The sequence below is a fragment of the Cupressus sempervirens genome, chromosome 1 (assembly GCF_028749045.1).
Source record: "Cupressus sempervirens isolate cs-2001-9-10 chromosome 1, ASM2874904v1, whole genome shotgun sequence".
In the NCBI taxonomy this organism is placed as follows: domain Eukaryota; kingdom Viridiplantae; phylum Streptophyta; class Pinopsida; order Cupressales; family Cupressaceae; genus Cupressus; species Cupressus sempervirens.
Window position 1 is genome coordinate 76,973,837 of NC_143118.1, and position 20,078 is coordinate 76,993,914.

The 20,078-nt window shown below is 34.8% G+C and overlaps 1 protein-coding gene and 1 pseudogene across 1 annotated transcript; both read right to left on the bottom strand.

Annotated features, from left to right (window-relative positions):
- Positions 1-697: 697 nt before the first annotated feature.
- LOC149576293 (F-box/kelch-repeat protein At1g80440-like) lies at positions 698-11,710 on the bottom strand (annotated as a pseudogene).
- A 271-nt stretch (positions 11,711-11,981) lies between these two features.
- Positions 11,982-13,019, bottom strand: LOC149576294 (F-box/kelch-repeat protein At1g80440-like). Its single transcript, XM_089815056.1, has one exon. It carries the CDS (start codon positions 13,017-13,019, stop codon positions 11,982-11,984), a length of 1,038 nt encoding a protein of 345 aa, XP_089671182.1.
- Positions 13,020-20,078: the final 7,059 nt, after the last annotated feature.

Genomic DNA, 20,078 nt, shown 5'->3' on the forward strand with positions numbered 1-20,078 from the left:
GACACAAGAGATCTAGTAAAGTGGCATAACTTTTGTAGGATCCTAGCAAATGGCAAGACCACCAATGCTCCCCAAAGCACCAACATTGGCCTAGAAACTAAATTTTAGGAGCACATCTAAACATGGAGTCCACTGAAAGCTAGTCTCCTAGATACAAAGAATATCCGGTGAATGATCAACCACTAGCTTGTGAATAGCTTTTTGTCTGGGGATACTATTCAACCCCCTCACATTCCATGAGAGAATAATCATTGAGTAGAGTGGGGAAAATTCTTATCCAAGGTCATAACAACCCCAGACTCTACCAATAAATCTCCTGTAAGTTTTATTTTTTCCTGATCCTACTTTTGCCCAACTCTTAAGGGAGTAGAAAAAGAGAATATCTTAAATGGTCTTTGCATCAAGCCCAAACCAAAAGAAGATCTCTTTCCTTTACCAGAGGCAAACACATCTTTAACCAGGTCTACCAGAAGAACATCCTTTTCCTGAGGAGCAGGAGAAACCACAAGGGTACCATACTCAGGGCCAATAATAGTCTTTGGCATCTACTGAGCAACAACATCCTGGTTGCCACTTAGAATAGAACTCCTCCCCTCTGAGCCACTAGCTGCACACTGAACCTCTATAGGAATACCTTCTTCTATGACCACGTTGTCAAGAACCTCAAAATAATTGAACCCTGAGTCCACTTGCTGATCTAGATGAGCTCGCTTATGGCCTCGCCCCTTAGCACGAGTTCGAGCTCGGATAAAACATCCTTATCAAGACCTGTAGAACTGGATGGCCCTTGCGCCTGACTTGAAGTGTTCATTTGAGCTTTCCCTTTACCTTTAATATCCGTTTGAACATTTCCTTTTCCAATACTAACAGTTTGACCATTCCCCATACCATCATTGGCCAATTTATTATAATCATTGAAATACTAGTATATTTAAGATTTTATAATTTAATTTAAGTAACATTTTGTGACTCTTGACACTTCACTCCCCATTCACCCTATTTCAACAATATTGCATATCCCCAAAACAACTTAAGTTTGATGAAATCATTATTTTATAAACAATTTAAATTTATAACCGTTCTACAATGATCCCCCATTTTTGCTAGAGCTTATTTTCAATTCCTCAATAATAGCAAGATTTCAATTAATCTTTTCCCAAGATTGAAAATTTGCATGGAGATACTCAAACCACTAAATTTAAGCTAAAATTGCACTTAAGTAGTGACATATAGGGACATAAGGTAAGTATACAATATATTTTCTTTTTTTAAATGTTTTTCTCATATATAGACTGCAAAATTGGATGAAAATCAAATAATTATAATTTTAAAGCATCCTTAAAAATCCAAACAACAATTTAAGTAAAACCAAAAAAAATGAGATCTCAACGAGAATTTAAATAAAACCAAGAACAATGAATGGTAGAATTTGGAGGAAAGATACTTCACAACTCTATCGGAGAAATTTCTTTCAAAAAAGAAAGGCAAACCGAAATCAATCTCCATATAACTCTATTTCTATCTTCTTCTGAAAAAGAAAATTAAAGAGTATAGACATAAATTACAAAAATTTGACACATACTGAAATGATTCGATTCAGAGATTGTGACAATCATACTTTTATGTCCCACAAATCAATTTATTAAAGCAATACATATACATACTACGATTCAGCAGCTGCTTTTAAAGATTATAACTTGGTGCATTAAATTTCAGGTAATAGCAAAGCCAAATTTAGAGTATAACTTGGTGCATTAAATTTCAGGTAATAGCGAAGCCAAATTTAGAGTATAACTTGGTGCATTAAATTTTAGATAATAGCAAAGCAAAATTTAGTGTATAACTTGGCACATTAAATTTTAGGTAATAGCGAAGCCAAATTTAGAGTAAAACTTGGTGCATTAAATTTCAGGTAATAGCAAAGCCAAATTTAGTGTATAACCTGGTGCATTAAATTTCAGAGTATAACTTGGTGCATTAAATTTCAGGTAATAACAAAGCCAAATTTAGAGTATAACTTGGTGCATTAAATTTTAGGTAATAGTAAAGCAAAATTTAGTGTATAACTTGGTGCATTAAATTTCAGGCAATAGCGAAGCCAAATTTAGAGTAAAACTTGGTGCATTAAATTTCAGGTAATAGCAAAGCCAAATTTAGTGTATAACTTGGTGCATTAAATTTCAGGTAATAGCAAAGCCAAATTTAGAGTAAAACTTGGTGCATTAAATTTCAGGTAATAGCAAAGCCAAATTTAGTGTATAACTTGGTGCATTAAATTTCAGAGTATAACTTGGTGCATTAAATTTCAGAGTATAACTTGGTGCATTAAATTTCAGGTAATAGCAAAGCCAAATTTAGTGTATAAATCGGTGCATTAAATTTCAGAGTATAACTTGGTGCATTAAATTTCAAGTAATAGCAAAGCCAAATTTAGAGTATAACTTGGTGCATTAAATTTCAAGTAATAGCGAAGCCAAATTTAGAGTAAAACTTGGTGCATTAAATTTCAGGTAATAGTGAAGCCAAATTTAGAGTAAAACTTGGTGCATTAAATTTCAAGTAATAGCAAAGCCAAATTCAGTGTATAACTTGGTGCATTAAATTTCAGGTAATAGCGAAGCCAAATTTAGAGTAAAACTTGGTGCATTAAATTTCAGGTAATAGCGAAGCCAAATTTAGAGTATAACTTGGTGCATTAAATTTCAGGTAATAGCGAAGCCAAATTTAGAGTAAAACTTGGTGCATTAAATTTCAGGTAATAGCAAAGCCAAATTTAGAGTAAAACTTGGTGCATTAAATTCCAGGTAATAGCAAAGCCAAATTTAGTTTATAACTTGGTGCATTAAATTTCAAGTAATAGCAAAGCCAAATTTAGTGTATAACTCGGTGCATTAAATTTCATTAAATTTCAGGTAATAGCAAAGCCAAATTTAGTGTATAACTTGGTGCATTAAATTTCAGGTAATAGCAAAGCCAAATTTAGAGTATAACTTGGTGTATTAAATTTCAGGTAATAGCGAAGCCAAATTTAGTATATAACTTGGTGCATTAAATTTCAGGTAATAGCGAAGCCAAATTTAGAGTAAAACTTGGTGCATTAAATTTCAGGTAATAGCGAAGCCAAATTTAGAGTAAAACTTGGTGCATTAAATTTCAGGTCATAGCAAAGCCAAATTTAGTTTATAACTTGGTGCATTAAATTTCAGGTAATAGCAAAGCCAAATTTAGTGTATAACTCGGTGCATTAAATTTCATTAAATTTCAGGTAATAGCAAAGCCAAATTTAGAATAGTTGAGGAAAAAAGCACAGTATAACAATCAATTTGAAGGAAGAAGAAAACGAAAACGCCGACAGAGAATTGCTGATAATCTGGTGCTCTGTAGCACTGAAGCAATGAATGCAGCAATCCAAGCAGAACCGCCTAAAACTTCTTATTTTGTGTTAAGACTTTTATTAAAGAACCTTCGAAGATGTAATACAACAACATATTAGTTTATCTGGCATTGAATGGCTCTTGTCAACAAGTTTGCTTCTATCAATTTGAATGTGATTTGGCGGGGAAAAAACGAGCCAGCCACGGGATGCTTGTTCTTACCCATCCTGTGAAGCCAGCCTATAAATACTGGATCTTGAACATAGCCGTTATATGATGGACTGTAGGTAGGTGTCGATGTCAACCAACGCGGTTACGTATTGATGTGGATTTCAGAAGCAATTTTTTTAAAATTTCAAAGTGCTTTTATTGGAAGAAGAAAAATCATAAAAATACAAAATCAGAACAGCAGCAGAGTAAGGTTATTGTTGCATCGCTAAGTAGTCATTGTGAGTAAACTATTTGGAGATGAGTTTTTTGGAGATTAGTTCTTCACAGCCAATGAAAAGCCACAATACAACAATGAATTTGAAGAGCCCAATAAAATAACAATCAATTTGAAAAAAAAAACCTGATCAAAGAAATTTGTTTTAAAACAAACAAGGCGAACCAAAACAACTCTGTGTCAGTCTTCTCAAAATCAATGAAAAGTTCAAATTTTTACAGCAAATGAAAAACCACAACCAATTTGGGAAAAACCCCAATCAAATAATCCCAATCACAGTGGACACAGATTCGATCCTATCAATATTGGAAAATTGTGGAGGCTTCTCAACAAAGACCCATATCCGTCTCTTCAGTTCCGCCCCTATTTCTTTTTCTATTTTTGTTTCTAATGGAGGTTGGTAGATATAGAAAACTGCATTGTTGGTGCCCGATTGAAGCCCGCTCAAGAAAATCCCATCCCCATACACTGCAGCATCAATTCTGTCAAGAGGCTCAGGAAGATCGTCAACAATCTTCCACACATTCTCTACCGAGTCATATTCAGTCACAACATCCCATTGAAAGCAATACAAACGCCCAAATGCAGGCACAATGCGCTCAACACAACCTTCAACAAACCAGATGTTGGGCGAAGTGGACCAAACTTCTCTTTCTGGATCAAATCGCTGAAGCTCCTGATGATATGTTCTCATGACATACATCATGTTTTCCATAAAAACGGAGTAACACAACCAATCCTTTTCAAGCATATTGGGAAGAAGCCTCCACTCATCTCTCTCCACATTGTAAACTGCAGCCCGGCTTGTGATTTCACCATTCATTCTTCCTCCTGCAACGTAAATCAGTCTGTTGGTGTTTTATTTTGATGTTACTAGTACTAAAACTACTAGGCAACAAAAGGCTTAGTACCTAGATATCAGTACATACACAACCTAAAGAATAGCCAATTCTCATTATCACTTGCATATGCAAAGTATTAGGACCCAACTTCCATAAAACCTTAGACGGTTTTCTACTCTTTTGGCTCTGTAAAACCAGGGCGGGTGCACCCGGGGATGGTTCACAGATGGAATAATTGTATGAGAATTATTCTTAGTTTCATTTTGATTCTCATCTCTAAATCCTTAAACATATAAGTAAATAATCAGACAAACACATCCCTTGAAACAGATATGGCCAAGAAATCTTCTATAGCTCTGTAGATGTTTCCAACAACAATGGCTAAATGAAGCTAAAACAATCTAGGCAGGCAAGTGCTGGCCAACTTTGAAAATCTTACAGGAAAGATAAATGAAAATTGATTTTATGATGTATTTTGAAAAAGCTAGTTATAATATACTTCTCTTTTGGCTGAAATACTCTCGATCAGTGCCTAATCCATTGGGAATTCAGAGTCAAGTAAATTCTTAGATCTAATTTGTTGCCTTGCAATGAATTTTCATCAGCAATTCTTACCAGAATTTATCATTCAAGAATCCTTATTAACACCCAAGCAACCTCATCACATTTATCAAAGCCTTTACTTAATCCATTGAATTAACAGCAATAACAAATGGATGTACAGTCTTACTAAATTGCAATCAATTGCATAAGCTTTTACTCACACAACATCAAGGTAACTCAGTATTAAAAAGGAGACAAAATTCAGAGAAGAACAGATATGGGGACAGTTCATAACTTGTATTCATTTCCTTTGAAAATGATATATCCTTTACAAAAAACCCAGAAAAACCTTCAGAGAAGAAGCACAGTTCTTTTTACACTCATCCATCTCTCAGAGATTTTGACAGAAAAAGCATACTATAAATTACTTTCCAAAAATGTTTGGACCAAAAAAGAACTAAGCACAATACTTAGTGAAAACCAAATTCGGACCCATCTTTAGCCTTGGGATCTCACTTAAATAATGTGAGATGCAACAAGCTTCAAGCTACAGTAGGTGACAGGTGTCCTTCTTTTGAAAAACAAAAAACAAGAATAACAGAAAGGTTGATTACAACAGCACTTCTTGGCGGGTCCCTTTCTGTTATGCTTCTTGGTTGTTATGGTCTGTTCTCGCAATCATTCCTCATCTTCAGAGTACATATCCATAAGGTCTGCAAGTGATGTATCATCTTCTGTTGCATGCAAAATCACTTTAACCTGGGGATTTTCTATGTCATCATTGCTGACTACAAGAGTAACTATTACTCTTACATCTTCCTCGTCATCTTCTCCTGACATCTGTTCACTAAACTGATCTTTCCATCTGTTGAAAGTATCATCATCTGGCCAATCAAAACTTAGGGTTTCTCTTTGTATCTTTATTAAAGAATTGGCATTATCTTCTAATTCATCGAATTCTTTTCTTATATCAGCATAATACAATTGTATCTTTACCAGCTCTTCATTTGTCTTCGCCCAAAACCAACAGCCAGTCTCACTGATGATGTTTGTTATTCTGTTATCAAATAATTCATCCATTTCCTTTTTCCATTTGTCCTTTTCTTTTACTGTATCAACAGTTTCTAAGGCACAAGGGAATAGGGTGAATTTTTTAGCAAGATATCTTCAAAAACAAAGTGTCAATTTCCTCTGTAAAGAATCTCTTTTATTTTCAAAGTTATCTAATTGATTTAATAAATCAAAAATTCTTTCAACCTGATGGTAAGGCATTTGAACTGCAGAGATACAAACAATCGTGACATCATTATTCCTCTGTCTCCACTTCTGTGCAAGGGAGTCTAGTCCATTCTTTCCTTTATTTAACTCATCTATGAGGGTTACAATCCTGGTCAGCCGGTCATAAAAATCTGACCATTGTATTTTATCCCTCAAGTATGTCACACCCTGCTTCCATTTTTCTTCCTGCTGATTTCTAAATTCTATCTGCCACTCATGTAATTTGGTTTTTTCTGCTTCAAATTCCTTTGCAGTATAGAATTGGGGTCTTTCAGGGGTGTCAGGTATCTCAATAATAGGGGTTAATCCCACAGATGACTATGGGGGATATGCAATTCTCAATGTACTGGATTCTCCCACTTTTCTCTTTCCAAGTACCTTTTCCAGTTGAGATATCCTGTTTTCTAACTCAATTCTCCTCTTCACCTCTTGATTATAGGCTTCCACCACTACTTCATATTTATTATGCATATCCATCATTTCCCTCTCTTCTCTTTCCGCAGTAGCCAGGGAAAATTTAGAATAATCCACATTCATGTGGGCTGCCTGTACATTTGAAGTGTCAGCAACTCTTCTTACAATGATACTCCCTGTCAATCCTGAGTCATCAGGCTGTGATGAAGTAACTCTGGATCCTCTTCTCAGGGACCACATAACAAGGGCAGCTTGATCATTGCTGAATGTTGTACCCAAGAATTCCTCTTTATTCGGATCCTGGAGTCCTAAATTATTTGAAACAGAATTAAAAACTAATGCGTCAGCAATGTCCCAATTGGGCAATAATAAAACATTAGCATTTTTTACCATCTGTCTTCCCTCATCAGGGGTTATATTTTGGAACTCTTGAACCATTTGTTCCTTTATTGTATTTTGAATGGAGGTCTCATCCATTTCTGGATGTTCTGTTCTCATATTATTGCACCTTTGCTCAAAAATGTGCATGTTTACTCTCCACGCAAACTGATGGAAAGCCCTAGATCTTACAAAATTGTTATCAGACAAAAAATCCTGACTGGCTTGTTCCAAAATAGGGTCCAATTCCCTTCCTCTGAAATCTGCTGTAGTTAATTCAAAACTTGGTACAGGGGTTTCCTGAGGGTTGCCTTCATCAATCTCTGCTTGTGTAACAAAAATTTCTCCTTGTGACCCCATTTGTTCAAATTGCTCACTGGTGAGTTGTTCTTCCTCAACTCTCATTGGGGTTTGAGAAGGTGAGCCACTTTCATCAGGGGATTCTTCCTCCCTTATTATTCTTCTTCTTTTGGGGGAAGGTTCAGGGGGTCTTTCTTCTAGGACAGTGCTGGAAGATCCAACAATCTGTTTTTCTTTATGCACAACGGGCACCTGCTGTCGGACAATAGTATATCATGTTTTCTTCCGTACCACCAGTGGACCTACTCCAATGTTGGGAGTGAAACCCAATTTTCTCATAATTTCTCTGGCTTTATCTGGAAAAGAATTAATAAAATGTTGTTTCTTCTCATTCATTACCTCCATTATCTCAGAGAAATTACTCATGAGCTTATGTACTTTATCTGCATTGTTTGCAGCATTACTAAGAGGACTGAAATTTTTATCAAAACAATTAATGAATTCCAAAACTTTTGAATAGACTCTCCATTTTTCTTTCTTTATTTCTTGCTCATGGAGAGAATATTCATTTCTTATTACATCTTTTGGAAAATAGAATTCATGCTGAACTGGACGCAGCTTGATTCTCAATCTAAGGGCAGAGTTAAAGAAACCTTCTGTATCACAAAAACGAGAGTGAGACACTGCCATTTTGTATTGATCCAAAATTTTATGGAGAAAGGCCCACCCTTCTTTAGTTATCACAAATTGGTGGGCTATAGTACAAGTAGGAAAAATTGATCCTGTCCCCCTTTTGTGCAAAAAGGCCTCCTCCACTCCTCCCAACTGCCACAAAAATTCAGCTATCCCTACCTTCAAGGGTACCTTCAAGGGTAACACATGGGGTGTTCCTTTGAAACCATAGACCCTGATGACCGTTGAGACTGAATATGGGATAATATCTCCCCAATTATGTGAAACCTTTAGATTGTGGGTTTTGTCCATAGGCCTGATAAGGTGCATTAATGCCTTAGGGATTCTGGGATTATCACTCAATAAGAGGCACCTTAGTTTGGAGGCAAAGTGCCTATCAAATCTGACGAAGCTAGCATTTTCTGCTTCCCAGGTCATGTCTGCACTCCATAATTGGACTGGTAGTGCTTCCCCTTCTTGTTCTCTATTTAAAACCATTTCTTTACCAAAATAAGTGGCCCCTTTAAAAAGAAACATATGCATCAGTAAGGAATACTGACCCCAAACCTTTTCCACCTTGCCCTGTGCAATCCCCAACAATCCATGATGGATCTCATTTGCCAAGTAAGATGCAAAATCAAAAATTATTTCCACACCAAAAGAAGAGATTTGGGTGATCATATACATGAAGCTCACCGGAATAAAGTCTTCTTCGCCCTCTCCGAAGACTTTGCACAGGGTTCTATATATCTCGACTGCCCTGGCATTAAAACATGATTTCTTGAAGGGCTCTTTAGAAGATGATGTTATGGTTGGGAGGCCTCCAATTCGGCCTATGTGGGCTTTCAGTGCACCCTGTCTAACTACATCCCTCTTGGATATATATTCCTTTTCTAAATCTGTCAGAGTAATGGGCACATGATACATGGTGAGGGGTCCCAGACTGAATACCTTCCTAATCTCCTCGGGACTGATGGTAACTAAAGCCTCGCCATCTATTCTCCTCACTACCTTAGTGGCTTGGTCATAGTTTTTTGCTATGGCTTCAAGCAGGTCAAAATCCATGAACACGCTGGGAACAACAAGCTTCCCAAGATCAAAATTCCAAATGTTGGCATGAGGGGCATATAACTTTCTCTCTGCAAACCATTTCTTGAATAAACTCAAACCAGTCTGAGCAGTTTGAGCATCCCGGACCCAATTACCCTTATCATACAATCCATCAGCTACCCTAAGCCTAGGATTGAGTGAGGTCAACCTCTTAACTTGCACCGTTTCTACAGTGGACTCAGGAAGTAACTCAAGCAAATCATCATGCACATTTCTATCCAGGTAGTTTACTGCTCCTGTAAATCCCTTCTTAGGAGGCATCTTGAGCTATCCTCTTTAAAACTTAAAAGCTCACAAAGATGATGGCAGTTTTACTTACTTGAATTCTGTCTCAATTTTCCTTTGAATTCCTGCAAAATTTCAGCGAACAGATAACTTGACAATTTCTTATCAACCTTGGCACGCTTTTCTTTCAGTAATAGCTTCTGCACAGGAATGGCTTCAAATCTTTTCTCGCGTGAAATGAAACTGATGCAATCTCTCTGTATTATACTCTATTTTTTCTCACGGACGAAGCTTTCTTGTCTAATTAATACAGAGAGTGGCACTACATTTTTAATTTAAAACTGCGCCGTTGATCTTCAAAGATCCTACGATCATGCGGTACAAAGAGAACAACTAGGAGTTACACTTGCCATGTCAGTCATATTACCCAATGAGAGCTTGCCACGTACATAATTCTTTCTTTTGATGGCGCTTACCTTTAAACCCACTGACGACGGAGAACACGTGTCAGCATGTCGCTACTTCGTTATGCATAAAGAACAAGCACCTTGCCATAACGAGGCGGTGACAACCGTTGATCGGATCAAGAAATGATCGAAAGATACGCTACAGGGCTTCTTAAGAAAGAAGGCGGTGGGCCCATCTCGCTATGTCGCTATAATTATCTTCCTTGCAACTCTTCATAACGAGATAGCGAGCTCCGTTGATTCACTTCAAACTGACGTTCCAGATTTCTTGTACATTTAGTCAGATAGGCATTAATGAGAATCGGATCTCTGCATAGCTAGCACATGTCAAATTTTATCAGTCACCTGTCATTACACGTCATCATAGATCTTGCCGATCTTTTACCGTTTTACGGGGCCTCGCTAACTCGCTAACGGTGAAGCACCTCAATTTTCCGATAGCGAGGTAGCGAGCTTCGGCACTTTAAAGGATTCCGTGCCGGAAAAAGCAAGGGGGTACCCGGTAATTACTTCTGTTTAATTAAAACTGATTCTGACAACAATATTTATGACAGGTCATGCCACCTGGTCTAATTATGACACAAGCAAGATGCAATGTCATCATTTTAAGATTTTCACGTGGCCTCGCTACTTCGCTAACGGTGAAGTGCCTGAATTTTCCGATAGCGAGGTGGCGGTACTTCCGGAAAAATATCAACATTCCGGCTCTGATGTCAAATATTCTAGTGGGTCCTTTTCCCCCTTTTTACGGCGAATCGCTAAGTGTACCTGCACAATAAAGCAATTAAATATCAAATCTTCGATCGCCGCACGTTCACTTCATGGTCCCACCGCTTAAAAAACTCGACACTCGCTATCTCGCTATACTTAATGAGCATGCAACTTTCAATAGCGAGATAACGCCAGCGGTAGATCTAATCAGATCTGACGGTTGGGACAAACAGTAAGAAAGGTAACCCGGGAGAGAGGAAAAGGAATACGGAAGCATATTCGCTTCTTTTGAATTTTGAAAATTTTTGCGCCCGACCATTTATAAATAGAGATGAATGTAAGGCTTACAAGGCGAATATTTCTCACAGATGGTTTATCCAAAACCTTATACTTCATTTAGACATAGATCACCTGACCTTTCTATGGTTTAACTGAAAAATTTTTACTACAGAAAAAGTCAGACCAACACAGTCCTTCATTAGAAGATGCACAACACGCAAAATCTTCCTCTTGCAATATATGTGCACCTTTCCGCCATTTACAAGACACAAAATCAAAGATCAAAATGGCCCTCTAATTTCTCGCCAGTCTTTTGCGCTTCAAACCTGCAGTGTGCTTGTAGTGCTCATATGAACCTAATAAAACCAGTTTCTGTTTAACGCAGATACATTTGGAAAATGAGTAGAATTGAAATTGGGTAGGGACGGGAGGAATTGTTTTCCATGATTTGTTAATGGGGTCATATATAGTTACCAGAGGACCTACATTTCCAAGCAAACATATCAACTCCTTAGACCCATGCTCGCTCAATCTTTCCTCATAAAACTTGGGATTTTCCAGCACGGACTTCCAATTTTTACAAACTGTCTTCAGAATGGCGGGAGATTCACAAGACGTTTTCATTAAGATCTTTCTCACTAAATCTTCTGGAATTACCTCGAAATACTCCATTACCAACCAATTCTGCTGTTACACTCTGCTCAAATAAATTGCAATTCGTATTAAATTATTTTTCATAAGTTATATATATTGAAGTAGAATATGATTGACTCTAAATATAGGCATGCTTTTAAATATAGACATTGATTCTTAATTTTGAAATGTAACGCTGTAGATGACGCATGTTTTGAGTTTTTTTTTTTAAATTATTCAAATACAAGTACTAAATATATTGAAAAGACTTTCAATTACTAAATAATAGTTTCCCCTCTCAGCATCAGAATCAAATCATGACAGTGGCCAAAGATTCGATCTTGCTGTGGGACAAGTATTGAGGCATCTCAACAGAAACACATCTCCCTGTGTTAACCCCTGTTTCCAATGGAGGGTAATACATGTAGAAAACTTTATCGTTGGTGTCCGATTCAATCCCACTCAAGCAAATCCCATCATCCCCAAACACCGCAGCATCAACCCTGTCAAGCGGCTGAGGAAGCCCATCAACTTCCGCCCACAAATTCTGTGTAGAGTCAAATTGTGCCACAGCATCCCAGTAGAAGCAATACAGACGCCCAAATGCGGCCACAATGGGATGCACACAATCTGGAATAAACCAGACGTTGGGCAAAGTGGACCAAACTCCTCTTTCTGGATCGAACCGCTGAAGCTCCTCATCAAACAAGCTGACAACATACAGCATTCCTTTTATAAAAACCGAGGAACACAGCCACTCCTTTTGAAGCATGTTGGGAAGAAGCTTCCACTCATCTCTCTCCACGTTGTAAACTGCGGCCTGGCTCGTACTCTTCCAATCACATTGTCTTCCTCCTGCAATATAAATCTCATCTCCCTCAGGAGATGCACAGCACGCAAAGTCAAACATGATCTCTGTGGTGGGCGCATATGCACCTTTGCTCCACTGGAAAGACACAAAATCAAAGACCAAAACCGGCATGTTTGATATTCTCTTCCTCTTTGAACCCACTCTGCAGCTCTCATATCTTAACCCTAATAAAACCAGTTTATGCTTCACACAAACACACTTGGAGAATGTGTCGAATTCAAATTGGGTAGGGACGGGAGGCAGTCTTCCCCATAACTGGTTAACGGGGTCAAATGTAGTTATGCGAACATTCTCAATCAAAAATATCAACTCTTCGGACCTCCCACGACTCCTCCTGTCTTCGTAAAACTCTGAGTTTTCCAGCAGTCTCTTCCAACTCTTACATACTTCCTTCACTCTTCCGTGAGATGCAAAAGGCACTCTCATTAAGATTTCCCTTACCAACTCTTCTGGAATTACACTAAAATACTCCATCATTTGTATACACTGCTGAAACGATTCTCAAATAATCTTGATCTTACCAGTGCTCACGTGAATTCGAAACAAAGAGCATAGCTGTAACGTCTCAAACAAATAGATTTCCCAGCATATGCCATGTTATATATATACCGAGCAATAAGTGCCTTGATACCTCGTGATTTTTTCTATATTTGCTCACTTTTTAAAAAATTGTTCCAAATATAGAATACGTCTGATGTTCTGAATATTTTTAATCGATCTCACTATTTTTAGAAATATCAGTTGCGTTGAAAAATTAAATTAAATTTTCTATTAGATAGTTTTTATATTAAATATAATAAAGATCAATAAGTTATAAATTACTATCTTTCTAAATAGATATAACTAGTACTTGCACCCAAAGGAGCAAGGGGTGCCCCAATAGTGACAAAAGGTAAAAGTCTATATAAGATGGTTGCTCATGTATATTTTTGTCACAAATTTAATACAATATAAAAGAAATATAAATAGCGAAAAAAATTTAACATTGTCAATTTGACACACTTAATTATTAAATCTAGGATACTTAAATTAATATAACAAATGAAGAAGAGGAAAACAAGAAATCTAAGATAGAAATTGCAATGTTCATGAGTTACTTTATAATTAATATTAAGTCCAAAGAGTCCTTTTTAGAGTGATTGCTTGTTTGGATAAGGGTACTCATCTATTGTCACAACAAAGAAACCTTTACTTATTATCATGGAATTATTTTATTGCTTGGTCAAACTTTGCATGTTCTGGAGATTTTTTTTCAATAATTTAAAAATCAAAATAAATCATAATACAATTGTTTTCTATTATTTTTTATTAATTAATAATTTGGATGAATGGTAGTCCCTACATAGACATTACATAAAGTTTGCACCTTTTAGTTTGGCATTATTTTTAGTTTCATCATGAGGATCTTTAGGAAGTTTTTGAACAGTTTTCTGAAAAGTTAGAAGGATGTTCCAATTTATCATTAAAGATCACCAAGTTTCATCGGGTCACAGTTAACATATTTCAAATTCAAGCTATATAGACAAAGCATGCTACAAACATGTTCTCCACAAAATACTTATTTAATAAGTAGTTTCATTCAACATAAACATAATAGATGCCCACATCATAATACACATCACACAATAGAACTATGGTAAACACTGGCATTAATAGCTAACACTGGACATATGTAAATATGCATAAATTAGTAAACTACATCACATTGCCACAATAGGTTTATTTTCTCCATACCTATATAACACAACAACTTTATACATTAAGGATAGATGATATTGAAATGCATAAATGTGCCCAATTAAAAAACTAACAAAGTAAGCACACATTCCTCTCCTTACAATAATGAGACTTTTTGCAATCAAGATTCTTCCTTTTTTCCCATAATTTTACATGGATTGTTTTTCATTCTTGAATATTGATCAAAGGAGGATGGTGCCTCTATACAAAGGTTGTCTAGTGATTTAACTCTTGATACAAGTGTGAAAGTCAAACCATGTCATTCTAGTTTACAAATATCAATTTTTATTTTATGAAGTATCAATCCTTTGGATTATGTATGGTGAGTGCCCATGAGATGGATAATGACATTATCCTATGATTACCCAAGGTTATATGTGTTATAGGTAAACTTTTTGGATCTTCTTAGTCCCAAAGTGGCCCACTGTAATTATTAAACTAGACAACCACATATATTGGTAGTTCTGGGGGTTTATAACTTGGTGTATACACAATATCTACCACCTCCCATAGTGATCTTCTACTCTTAAATTGTATGTCAACGGCTTTTCAAGTTGTTCAGTTGTTGCAAGGAAGATATTGAAATGCATGTAGAAAATGAAAGTAGCAATATTTTTTTCCACACTTATCACAAGCCAAGGATGAGCTAGCACTTTAGACCAAGGGGCTTTGTAATAAAAATCTAAAATAGTACCTCATTTGCATAACCACGTGTCTGCATTGTATTGTATGTGTCATTGGACATTGTTGATTAGTTTTTCATAGTGAAACACACATATCTCTAGAGAAGATAGAAGTTGTTTCCAATAAGCAAGGATATTCTTGCAACTTAGATCGATGTCATGTGTTGTTTCTACTACATGGAGTATGGGGATTCCATACATTCACATATTTTTCAAGGAATAACTTCACTCATTCTACTTTCTCATAAATTTTCCAATTGAATTTGTCTATGTCAAGTGCACCACAAATCCAAATGAATCCATATTTGTAGCTCACTAGAACATTTTGGTCCAATTTGGAACTACCACTTTAGCTTCTATACTCTTTTTTCATTCAATTTTTTAATTATCATTTTTGCAACTTCTTTAGTTGTATCCACATCCTCCAAACCACATTCATTCACCAATAGATGGTCTTCCACAACCATTATACATCTATAAATTTGATGAGCATAATATATCTAAGTATGAATATATTAACACATTTATGTGAAGATATAAAAATAAAAAAATAAAATGAAAGTATTTTTTAGTTTAAGTATCCATGATTAAATCTATTTTGTACAATTGATCAACATACTAAGGGTCTTTAAGTCAACCAACAGCCTTTTCATTTGCATGCCACTTTCAATTGCATGGTCATCCCATCCATATGTACAATGTTAGTGTCTTTATTCCAAGCTAGTAACTATTAACTCATATTTAATTGATTAATATTACGAAGTCACATCAATAATTATTGAACAAATGGATTCGTTCCACTCAACATTTAAATAAATTAATTATTTAAATATATATTTATCAAAAGAGACAATATCATTAGATAGTTAAATTGCAATGTAAAATTATTTTTTCTTTTTATTAATTTACTCAAAGATTTTTAATCTTAATTATCTAAATAATTTCAAAAACAATTGTGTGCCATCAATTAAATTGAAATCATATTGTTTGACAATTATATTTTTAAATTTAGATTAAATAAAAATAATTATTTCTTATAAGATTAAAACCATGTTATATATTAAATTAAATTTATGTTAACACATTTTAATGTTCATTAAAATTATTTTATTTCAATTTTATTATATAAACTAAACTTGATTTATTTTGTTATTAAAAAATAGAAAGATTGACACTCATAATTTATTAATGATCATTAATTTTGTTTCAAATTACATTAAATTTGAATGCATTGCTCCTTCAAAACCATTTGGATTATGTTGTCAATAATTGTATTTTAGTGAATTTATTTGATGTCTATGTAACTTTTATCATTTTATCACTTTTATTATTTTCTTTATTATCTTTCTAAATAATTTACCAAGAAACAATAATTTTTTACTATTTTAATTTTACTTCAAATATATAGAATTTGTTTCTAATCATTAGTACATTTTTGTTTTCTTTAGTTTTCATTTTTTTTAATGTTTAAAAATTAGGAAATTGATATTAGAAAACCATTGTAAAAAATCAAAATTATAGAAACCAAACATAATTAAACCAAATTTTAGTATTCTCAGTTATAAAAATAATTTTAATTCTAATTTGACTTCTATAATTATTGAAATTGTAAAAATAAATAAATTGTACAATCATATAGATTATTATACCTTATCTTTTATATTTATATAATAATAATAATTAAAATTTATTTTATTTTATGATTTATACAATTTTGACTTCTATAAGATAGAATGAAAAAAATTAATTTATAAAATAATCTTATATAATATTAATCAATTGAAAAAAGAAAAAGAAAAATGATTCTTTAAAACATAAATTATTTTTGTAATATCATTCAAATTACAAAAAAAAATACAAATTATAACACTAAATATACATAATTATGACAATTTTTAAAACAGAATAGGTATTTGCAATTCTAATTAAAAAAATTTCATTATTGTATCTCAAATTATTTAAACAATTTAATTCAAATACTAAATCAATTTGAATTTGATATAATTCTAAAATAAATAAATTACTATAATATAAATAAGACATTAAGATATTCACTATTAAAAAATATATTAAAGACATGTTAAAAATAACTATGTGAGAGCGAGTGAACTGCATGCTAGAACGCCAGGTGACAGGTAGGCAAGATGATAGTATGATGGATGACATCAAGTAGATAGGCCATGGCATCTGGTGTAGGTCTCGTATTTCACCATATTTCTTTAGCCAAAAAAGGTATATCTGACATGCCTGATAGACAATATGTGTCGATCTAGAAAATGATAGTAGAGCACAAAGTTCAATAAAATAATGTATAAGATTCATTCAATTTCCCATTCAAATTAGAAACAATCTAAATTTGGTTGTATCTTACAACACTGCTATAAAATATGTGAGAGTTCCTAAGAAAAACAATTGCATGGACTAGTCTATCTAGGCTATATATATAAATGAAAGCCAACTCTTGCATTTGGGGCAAGCCTTGAGGAGGTGACGTACACAATTTGGCATACATAGTACTTCACCTCCTTTGCTGCCACATCTTTCCAATATGCCACTCACTGAATTGTTGTGTTGGTTCTTTTCTAGAGCTAACATGGACTCTGCTTTGTCCCATACTCCAAACCCTATAATTTGCATCTCCTTGAGGGAGTCAAAGAAAAGCAACCTATCATGCAATACAACATCAATGGAACAAAAGATGACTTAATGCACAAGTATGGATCTCATTTTTTAAGGGAGTCTTTTTGGACACCTTGGCAAAAAACATGTTGATATGTCATCATATTTGATGATGTAGCCTTGAAGCATTTGCTATCAACAAAGGACTTGTCAGGAAACTGCTATAAATAAATAGGAGTGATTTAAAATTTAAAAAAATCATATAGGATTTTGACAAGCACACAGTTAGGGTGCTCAGCTACTAAGTCCTCTCCTACAATCATGGGAACATAATGGATTTGGGATGCAAAAAAAAGAATTTGCATTATAATTAATATTGGGATTTTTTAATATTAGCTACATCTTTCATGGTATCATGATAATCTTCAATATTCATAACATTGCATTTGAATGGGTAATTCTTTGATTGGACTTAGGTTTTTAAATTAATTTTCTTGGATTCTTTTATCATGATGCTTGTAATGGTTCTCTGTGTACTTGAGTGTTTTTAGAATGTGGGTTTTTGAATAGGTGATTCAGCACATCTCAGTTTTTGTATGATATGATAAGGTAAAGTGATGGTAGTGAATTTTGGCTCTAATATCACATGCATCTCATATTCTCTTATATAACCTAACAAAATTATTTAAAACTATATATGTTAACCAAACAACGACCACAAAATGTTGAACAACTCACAGTAAAATATAGGATAAATCTTAAAAATTAAGATTTTGCAATAGACAACTGAAGAATCTATCATAATCTCAAGTGCATCATCACAAAATCAAAATCATCAATGGTGTATAAAATGTTAAAATGAGCATAAGAATATTGGGTCAATACTTGGTTTTGAATGGCGGCTATATGCATCTAATGCATGCATTAGAATATATAAAACAATCGATACAACCCAATTCCAAAGAATGTAAAACTATTAACTTAAACAAATAGTTAATATAAAACTAGGAAACCCTACATAAACGGAGGCATCAATGGTATGTCTCTAAGCAATGTAATTGGGGATGTTCTTTCCACATTGTTCAACCTCCAACACCTGGAGCACCTTGATCTCAGCCTCAATTACTTTGAAGGGATTTCCATCCCTCGTGGATTGGGTAGACTTGAGAGTCTGTGCTACATGGTCTTTTCATTTGCTAGGTTGAGTGGAGATATTCCCACAAAGCTGGGGAAAATGTCTACTTTGCTAGTACCTGGATCTTTCCTCAAGCTATATGAGAATGGTAGACATGTGGACGTGGATGGGAAACATGAGAGATTTGAGGGAGCGTATCCTTGACTAAGTGAATATGTCAGGCGTCGATAGCAATCATGAGTTGGATAGCATCCTCTCCACTATGTATTCTTGCACCTATCTTTGATTATGTGCCCATCATCTGCAAGGAGTTGTTCCCCTTTCCCTTTCCAAACTCATCAATCTCACCCATCTACAACTTGATGATAATGGTTTCAATGTCTCTTCTCTAATTCACTATTCTGATGATGAGCCATAGAATATGATTTGAAACATTGATACACAATCCTGACTAATCAATTAATTACCTGTGACAACTTTGAGCTAGAGAACATTGCTGATCTGGGGGCCATGCTCAAAGGCCTGACTATTTATTCCAGCATTAGAGAGAGTTTCTCCAATTGATAAATACAAATAGTCCATAAAGGACCTTGGAGCCACACCTTCCTTTAGAGTGGCATGCAAGACATCGATCCAGAGCTCTCCTCCACTGACATCTGCACACAACTCATGTTTGTGCACATCAATGCCTCTTAGAGATCCCATATCAATCACCACACCATTTTCTACTTGATCTTGCTCATGTATTGAATGGCCATGCCCTTTTGTAGCAACCATTAGCTTATAATTTGGGCTCAATCCATACACCCACTCCATGAGATTCTATATGTCTCTCACACACCTAGGATACAACATAGCTACAAGAGATAAATGCTTCATGTTTCCAAAGTCTCTAGCTACCAGATGGGTATTGTAGGTATCAATACGCCAGTAGTTTGGACTTTGAGAGCACAATAATAACTTAGGATCCACTGTTAGGCGAAGAATCCCAAAAAAATATGCTATTCAAGATTCTAGATGATATTAAAAATGGATAATATTTACATTGTTCACTTTACATCATTCATGAAGGTTTCTTATAGAAGCCAACCAGTCAAAAACATGAAATCAATATATAGATCTCACATGTATATCTTTAAGAGATATGTTGAAATCAATATACAGATCTCACATATCATTAAAAGATCTATTGAGAAATATAATGATCTAGGATCTGAAATATTATAATAAATATGGTTGGTCAATAAGATTGATTTTAGATTCACATTGATTGCTCATTGAAAGTAGTTTTCAACTTGGTAAACAACCAATGGTATCTGGTTTGAACAAACGAATAGGTTGGGCTGAAATACCCACCTATAA

Bases quoted from the DNA above. Each gene is read 5' to 3' on its own strand.
- LOC149576294 (XM_089815056.1), bottom strand. From the start codon at position 13,019: ATGATGGAGTATTTTAGTGTAATTCCAGAAGAGTTGGTAAGGGAAATC.